This window comes from Carex rostrata, chromosome 13 (assembly GCF_964058835.1).
Source record: "Carex rostrata chromosome 13, lpCarRost1.2, whole genome shotgun sequence".
NCBI lineage: Eukaryota > Viridiplantae > Streptophyta > Magnoliopsida > Poales > Cyperaceae > Carex > Carex rostrata.
This window is the reverse complement of record NC_135930.1, coordinates 3,929,298-3,938,265: the sequence shown is the minus strand read 5'-3', so window position 1 is coordinate 3,938,265 and position 8,968 is coordinate 3,929,298. Positions and strand designations below refer to the sequence as shown.

General features: G+C 35.3%; 1 protein-coding gene across 2 annotated transcripts; it reads right to left on the bottom strand.

Moving 5' to 3' along the window:
- Positions 1 to 5,819, bottom strand: LOC144564166 (DUF724 domain-containing protein 9-like). 2 transcript variants are annotated; one of them, XM_078313705.1, is made up of 4 exons: positions 5,527 to 5,819; positions 1,813 to 2,275; positions 1,118 to 1,381; positions 1 to 779 (listed from the first exon to the last, which is right to left on the bottom strand). In XM_078313705.1, the coding sequence occupies exons 3-4, from the start codon at positions 1,300 to 1,302 to the stop codon at positions 248 to 250; spliced, it is 717 nt and encodes a 238-aa protein (XP_078169831.1). In that variant the 5' UTR covers positions 1,303 to 1,381; positions 1,813 to 2,275; positions 5,527 to 5,819; the 3' UTR covers positions 1 to 247. The 2 variants fall into 2 exon arrangements, with proteins under 2 accessions (XP_078169831.1, XP_078169832.1); XM_078313706.1 differs by having other exon boundaries at positions 1,118 to 1,352.
- Between the last annotated feature and the right edge of the window lie 3,149 nt (positions 5,820 to 8,968).

Below are 8,968 nucleotides of genomic sequence, written 5' to 3'. Positions count from 1 at the left end.
AAGAGCAGATAAATTAGAACAAAAATAGGGCAGTTTTAGTTACTAAGCATAACACTTCACCTGGTTTTTTTCTGCACAATTGTTCCACCATGTTCGCTTTAATCAACAAAACAGAAAACAGAAAGAACCTGACAAATCCATCTACTCAATAAGCAACACCCCTGTATCTTTAGGACATACATTATGTTAGATCTAACCGTGCATACCCGTCACTAAGAGAACACCTAAAAAACCAAGAGAGAAAACCCTAAATACTAGATACTCCCTGCACCAGAGCCTCTGATATAACACGTTCAAATTCTCCCAGTGCCAACTCATTTGACTTATTTATGCTTGAAATATCATCTCTCAGCCTCCGTATATCGTGTTCAAGCTCATCTGTTGAAGCTAGAACTCCTGATTTTTCCTCCATTAAGGCTTTCTCTTTTTCTTTCAATTCTGCAATACTCTTTCTAACATTTTCCAACTGAGTTTCATAAGAATTGGCTGATGCATGTAAACTCATGTTCTCCATCTCTTTTTTTACAAGCACGGTCCCCAATTCGTCCTGTTTTACCGCAGACTCTGTGTATTTTTTCTTTATTTCAAAAAGCCGCTGCAAGCGACTTCTTATTGGGTCTACAATGAACCCATTCTCCTCTAAAGACTCAAGGCAGGAAATTTTATCCTCAAAAACTGTCGCTTCAGTGTGAATTGTGAGCCTCTCAATTGACTCTGACAGGCTATCATAGGTTACCATCATGCCAATAGCTAAACCTTCCCTCTTATCCTTGTACTCACTGCATTTGGAATAACACTTTTAATTTCAATTCTGTACCAGGCAGGTACAGATCCTAGCATTTGTTACTTTGGACTAGATTTTGGAGATATTCATGAGGTTCTAACATGAAGTTATGGTTGAAATGGTAGTAAAGAAAAGTAACAACGGCAAATCTATCAGCTATCATACCAATCACTTTAGATACACTGTGCACCAGCTACCAGTCAAGACTCAAATTCTTAATCAACATTGTCTTTTTACAGGAGTTGTGTTGTTACAGTAAGTACTTAAAAATATGACCTGTGACTCGGGTGTTGACCGAAAAAGATAATCAGTTCAGCTTGATAAATAGAGTACCTCTGAAGCTTCATGAAATGAGGCGTCTGAGGGATACGACTGAACACCTTGAGTGTTGTTTCTAGGGTCTTCCATAGGGGTGAAGTCTTCTCAAATGGTAATAGAATGTTGACTGGAGTGCGCTTTGAATAAACAGAATGGCACTCTTCGTGTGTTCTCATTCTCGTAGTTTTTGTATTCAACATAACTAAATTTGTTGTTGGTTCATAACCAAAACCCAATTTCCTTCCTATTCCTATTCCAGTTTCACGCGTAATTAACAAGCTGAAAAATACCAATTAAATGCAACCCAAGTAGAAACAGTTGCCTTCCTCATGACCTTTTGCTTCTTATTTTCCATAACTTTGGTTCTAACCCAACTTGTTAAATAAATAATAGAGAGCAAATGCACAACTACCACAATTTTAGGGGTTGTGACTGTAATCAATTGATGCCATATTTCTCAATTTGATAGAAACAGCAATGGCTGTTTTCCCTTAAATGAATCAAAATTAGATTCCATACTCAAGTCTCATTGGGACATTTCATCAAGCAACTTGTGTGCATGGTCAGAGATTTGCAAATAGTACATTCATGTTCACAAATTTGAGGGAAGACAAGAGTGACCGTGATCTATCAAAACGGTCAAAATTTATGGCCTAAATGTAAAGCACCTAAAGGCTAAAGAAGCTGACACAAGAGGGAAGAGCACTTACCATGTAGCTTCTTGAATTTCTGACAAGGAGTGGAGAACTTGTTTAGGCAGCAGGTGTAAAGCGTAGTTGCAAAATGGTTGTGCTCAAAGGGACAATTTCTATCTTGGGCATTTCAACAAACACTTGTCTTGCAAGAAAGGAGTTAAGAGGAAGACAGAGATTAAGGGGGGAGAAAGGTGAAAGCAGACGGAGAGTAATTTTTGGTACTGGTGGGTGGGAGCCGAAGTTTGAAGGAGGTTGGATTTATGTTTGGAGTTTGGACAGAGAGAGGCGTCGGAAGAGAGAAGTCCACAAGGACTCCTCAATTTTGTCAAATGTTGGATAAAGAACAGAAGATTTGATAACGGAGTTTAGGTTATGCTCCTACGTGACGGCTACATGCATCTGCAGATTTGCAACTACTAAGATGCACCATTGTAGCCTCCGCAGATTCGCAACTACTAAGATGCGCCATTGTATTTACCTATAACAAAATGGTACAATTTCTAGAGTGAAAAATATGCATCTCACATTTGTAGAACAAATTTTAAAGCTAAATTACGAGAGCCAACTATGATGCTAGTATCTGTGTCAATGATCTTTTCATAATTGAATGAGTTGATATACCCGTTAATAAGGCTTCAAACTCGGTTTATATTTAAATAATTATACCAATACAAACAGGCCAAGTTTAATTCAACGATTTTTGGACATTTGTTTGAATAGCTCGGACTCGTATTCATTTAACAACTTGTTTGATTCAACGACTGATATCTCATCCTCTCATTTGCCTGTTGCAACTAAAAACAATTTCTCAAAGACTCAAAGTTTCTGTCTGACCAATCTCTTATCGAATTCATATCACCTGAGGTAACAATTTTTTTAGTTTGAATCCGATTCACATGTTTATATACCGACACAAATCTTAAAGGACCTCCACCATACATTGCAAGTTTGGACCAGGTTAACCAGATTATTATTGAACGGTCCAAATTGTATCTCAAAAAATGGTTACCTCAAAATATGCAGACACTCAGTTATTGCTTTTGAAATAAAGGCCCAAGAAGCCCATATTGTATAACTATTTGAGAGCATGTACATACCAAAGTCCCTGATATTTTTATTAATACCTTAAAAAAAATAGCAAATCTGCCCTGTATTGAAATTAATTTTAAAAATGCCCTGACCACTCAAACATGGGTCGGTCAGCTTTTTCTACCAAACCGCCCCGCATTTGGGCGGTCAGCTTCTTTTTTTTTATTTTTACCAAACCGTCCAGCATTGGGGCGGTCAGCTACAATAACTTTTTTTTTAGAGATCTTAATATTTTCAGATGTTTACCAAGGTACAAACTAGTTTATACTAGCAAATAGCAAATATATAACAAATATATACTAATTTTAAAATGATTGTCATTTTTTTTTGTTATACAGATCTTTACAAACTAGTTTGCTGATGTTTAGGAGACAACCGCAAATACTTCTACGTTCTGAAGATTTTTTTTTACTAAAGTATATATTGTAGCTTCTAAATTTTTAAATGATGCTTGGATTAGTAACAAAGCTGGGATTTGCATTCATTGATCTTCATTTATTCTTTATGTTTTCTACTCCACTTAACAAGTTCTGTTGCACTATATTACACCCAACAACTTATCTTTGTACATATCTTTGTGCATTGCATTTTTCAGCATAATGCATGATCACACATTGCTCATTGAGAATAGTGTTGAAAGCAACAAAGGAAAAGAAAAGGAAGACTAACCATATTGTTTCTCTACATAAACTTTGACATATTTTGTTAATTGCATGGAAGTTTGTCATGATAAACATTGTCTAGAAGTTTTGTCACAAAGGGATAGCACAGAGTGGTTATCCCTCTTCCAAAAATATATTATAGGCCAATCTTAATAGCTTTCTATTGTTAAGTTTTTGTTATATCAAGGTTAAAACATGCTTAGAACCTACACATCTTTGGTAATATGTCTGTGCCACACATTAAGACATCATGTCATGGACCAGTTCAAAGTTTTTTTTTTGAAATCATGGGTTGGGGGTCAAGCCACCCAACACACTTTCAAACTCCTATGTATATTATATTATAGAAGATTTCCCCACTTCGTGGGTTTCGAACCCATGACCTCCCACATGGGAGCTATGTGCCTTTGCCACTAGATCAAAGGCAAGTTATTTGGACCAGTTCAAAGTTGAAGGCCGTATCAGTACCTGCTGTTTTTGTTGAAAAGTAGCATAACCTATCAATAACATAATAATCTAATTCTATCCCCCCTATTCAACCAAAGGAAGTTCAGCAAAGAAAGAAACAGATCATATTTGAGAAAGGGACTAATACCACAATTATAACCTAATTCTATCCTCATTCAACCAAATTAAAACCAAACAGGAAATAAGGTTCTCAACAACTAAAGAACAACACTTAACACGTTTAAAACAAATTAGAAACCTAAATAGAAAACACTCGTTCTTCCCCTATTCTGCTATTCAACCAAATTAGAAACCTAAATAGAAAAGAAGGTTCTCGGCAACTAAAGAACAACATTTAATGCGTTTACAAACTAAAGAACATCATTTAGCAGATTTAAAACACTGATGGGTCCTTCCCCTATTCTCCCAATTAAAAAGCCCACATGGTGTAGAGGGTCAAGCATTTTTTCAAATACTCAACAGACTTTGCTAGGGTTTCCTTTGTAAATGAACATTAGTGGAAGCTGCCATTCAGTTCTATCTCTATACAAATTGAACATGGCTTTTTGTACAAACCCCTAAAAACTGGTATTCACTCCATAATCATCTCAGTTTTGAAGAATGGTTTTTGAATCGGCTCAAAAAAATTGGAGTTTTTGGCATTTTCGGCAAGTTGATTACTTGGGAATTCGGTATGGATGTTTTCCTCCAATTCTAAGGTCACTGCTGTCAATATCAGAGATTTGTGGGGCAATTTCCATATCTGTTCTATATCGAAATGTGCTGCTAGAATGGGTCAACTCCAAACAATAAATGTGCCAAATCAGGAGATGGGAAATCAGTACTGATACTGGTACAAAATTACTGTTTTCAGACAGAAAATATTGTCATTTTATACCTAATACTGATACTGGTACAAACCAGTATGGGACATAAAAATGTTGCCAAATATTGAAATCAGTACTGATACTGGTACAAAATACTGTTTTTCTGATAGTATTGGCCAATTTTTTTTTTTCTTTTGCAAGACAAGTTGCACAGATATGTGAATTGGTTGACACCCCAACAGCTTACCCAATTAGGTATGGTGGTTTCATGGGCGTTGTAGTAATTAACCGTAACAGTTTCAGCAAGCTTTCTTTAAGGGATAGTATGAAGAAGTTTGGGTCTCAAAGAACGATGCTTAATATAACAAATTGCAGCAACAACCAGGCAGCATTTTTAAATAGAGAAATTATACCCTATTTAAATAGCACAGATTCAAACTCAACACAGTTCAGCACAACACAAACTTGGAACATCATTTAGCACAGCAAAGAACACCTCAATTAGGTTCAGCACAACACAAAACTAAAAAATTATGTTCAGATCTGCAATTCAGCAAAGGCCAAAACTCAAGAAAACACAAAAATATCAACAAAGCTAAAAATTTCTAGGTGATCCAAATAAAAACACTTTTCGTAAGTAAAAAATTTACATAAAAAACAATATTTCGTAATTTCAATAAATATAAACAAAAATAATTTCTGACCTTCGAGCTTGATGCTGAGAGAGGGCGTGGAAGTAGTGGAGGTGCAGCAGCGGCGACTGGGATATCTGTTTGGCGCTCCACTCGCCACCTGGGTGTTCTAGGTTTCGACAGAGAGCGGTTATGACTTGTGAGGAGAGCGTCTATTTGGTGATTTAGAGAGAAATGAAAAACTGAGGGAGAGCAACCTGCCTTGTTTTGGTTTTGAGACGCTCGGCGACGGGAAATTGGGCGCTTGGTGGATGTGCGCGAGTGAATCAGGGAAGTGAGAATGGGATTGGGGGATGTGCGAGCCGCGACTGGGCTAAACATTGCATTAATGAGTTTGGCTACTATCAGTGTTATAACACCAACTTCAAAATCTACTGAATCAACTTCAAATGGTGAATCCGAACCGTTCAAATCAATCTACTTCACTAGTTGTGTATTACATGCAAAATTTATAATTTTTTGAATTTATTTAGTATCAAGTCAAGCGGTCAAATATGTGAATTTTTAAGTTAATTTTAATACATTCATTTCTCAACATTTTTACTGCTTGATTTGATACTAAAATAACTCGAAAATATAAAAAATTGCATGCAAACGTATCACTCATAAAGTAAATTGGTTTGAATGGTTTGAATTAATCATTTGAAGTCTATTCAATCAATTTTAAAGTTAGTATCATATGACACTAATATTATACTAGCCGGACTTTATATTAATTATTATATTTTAATTATAACTTTAAATCTAACTAATAAACTGACATTTTTATTTATATCTATATTTTAATATATTTTATCACAAATAACTAAAGTTTTGAACTTTTTATAAAAATACCCATATAATTCTTACGGTTTGGAATTAATTTTTTTTTTCATTATATTTTTTTGAATTTTAAAAAAATAATAATTATCGTGTTAAAGATATATATTGAACAATCATAGATAATTTTAATGATTTTTCAATAATAAATGAAACTGTAATTTATTAAAAAAATAATCAAACACACACAATAAATAATAAATGCATTATAAAATAATTATATGAATAATTCTTGAATAATTTCTTAGGCTTTTGAAAAAAAAACTAATATCAGTCGTTGTATGTCCTTTAGTGCAAACAATAATTTATAGTACAAAAAAAAAATTGAATTTCAAACCGCAAGAAATTTTTGCGGTTTGAGTATTCTTAAAAAAATTTCAAAACTATGGTTATTTGTGGTTAAATATATTAAAAAATGGATATAAATAAAAAATATCGGCTAAATAGAATAGAGTAGCATTATTGGTATTATTAGTAGAGAAACGCTCAATTAGAGTGGAAAAAACATGCCGTGCCGTGACTAACACGTCGTGACTTTGGTCTCGTGTCGTACTATGCTGTGACCAAGTGAACAGTGATCCGTGTCGTGCCGTAACTCGCGTGCCATGATTATTCCCGTGCCGTGTCCAAACGTAACTAATCACGTTTCTCACGTTTAACTTTTTTTTCATAATTTAAGTTAGTTTCTTCAAGATTCACCATTTGATTAAGACCTAACTGTCCTAATTACACGTGACTCGCATGCCGTGCCCGGATCTTTCGCGTGCCATGCCGTGACCAAAATGTCAAGGGGTGGTCACGGCACACGAATGGACACGGCACGCGACATGCGAGTTACGGCACGAAACAGTAACACGTGCCGTGCTGTTCCGTGCCGTTCCATGACGGAGCCGGCTCCACCGTACCATTTTTCCCACGCTAGGCTCAATTCTATAAATAGAGGGACGAAAAACGTACTATGTCGTGCTGTACCATGCCGTGTTATTACTAATATGCTGTGATTTTGGTCTCATGTCATGTCATGCTATAATCAATTTAATTTTTAATGTATCGTATCGTGTTGTTACTAAAATGTCAAGAAATGATCACAGCACGCAAATAGTCACGCTGTGCCAAAACATGCCATAACCAGACGTGACTCGCATGAATCACGTGACTATTTAATCATAATTTAGATTAGTTTATTCAAGATTCACTATTTGATCAAAATCTGACAGTCATAATTACACATGACTCGCGTGACCACATGTTGTTTCGTTTTGTGGCTAAATCTTTTGCGTGACGTATTGTGTCGTGCTAAATTTTCTAAAGATAATCATAGCACACAAATAATTTCAATAGAGAACACGCAAGTCACGATACGTAATCAACACGCGTATTTTACCATAACCATGCCGTTCTGAAATATAGACACTATTGTTTCGTGCTTATTATTGAAAAATCAAAATATGTATATACGCCCCATGTCCCTTCAGGCCTCCTTTCTGGGCTTGTAAGATTATAATTTTTTTAGTGTGGGAAGTTGCGGACATTGAATTTTAGATTTAGAATTTCTCATCTAAAAAATAATTTATTAACCATTTGCAAATATGCTTCTCTAATTTTGTAATTAATATGTGTGTCATAAGATTGACAAATGTCGTTATATAAATTTATTATTTTAAGGAGATACCGAGTGGATACCCCTCAAACTTTTGTTATTGCAATTTATTCAACTAAAATTGTTTGACAAGTACGTGAAAGAAAAAGTTGAAAAAGACAAAATTGGGCCACATATGTCAGCCCAACTATCATATATATATATATATATTAAAAAAAAAAAACAGAAGCCCATTTCATTAGATTGAAATTGGTTAAATACAAAAGTGTCGATTTTTTGTGAAGTCCAACAAGGAAATCTCATCGACTAAGTATTTGAGGCCTTAAGCCACAAAAACAAAAAGAGTTCATACACCATCCATATAAGTATCATTGCTAAACACAAAAAGTAAGACATAATATCTAATACTGAGCCACTCTGAATGGGGCTAAAGGGAGGTATATAACAAAAACTGTTAGCTTCCTTCATAGAGCTTCAAAGAGATGCTGAGTGTGCATCTACAGCTGGGTCAGCATACACCACCAGCGGCAATGGCATGAACTGGTTGAGAGGTATAGCATCTTCTATCACAGGAAGCCAGTCCATCACAGCCTCTTGAATGGGTTTCTTCATTTTACCTGTCCAATACAAGCAAGTAGATTTAATCATCATAATCAAAGTTCGAGCAGAATTTTGTTGAACATGATTAAAGCACAAGTCATTCCTATGTTTCCATATCGTCCATGTAACACAACAGAGTACAATTAAAAAACCAACTCTAGCAAAAGTTTCAAGTAGGGAAGCATAGTGTATTAAATCATTCTAGATATTCCATTGTTGCATTACATCTTGGCTTTTTCCTAACCAGAACCATACATGTTGAGCTAGCCTACATGTCAGGAATAGATGGTCTACCGTTTCTTGGTGATGACAAAATTGACACTATGTATTACCTATCCAACCCTTCCTAATCAAGTTATCCTTGGTCAAGATGAAATTATGTGCAACTAACCACATAAAGATCCTTATTTTAGGGGATACAGGTAAATGCCACCA

Bases quoted from the DNA above. Each gene is read 5' to 3' on its own strand.
- LOC144564166 (XM_078313705.1), bottom strand. From the start codon at position 1,302: ATGTTGAATACAAAAACTACGAGAATGAGAACACACGAAGAGTGCCAT. The intron at 780-1,117 runs GTACTCTATTTA...TTCCAAATGCAG, and splicing joins CATTTCATGAAGCTTCAGAG to TGAGTACAAGGATAAGAGGG.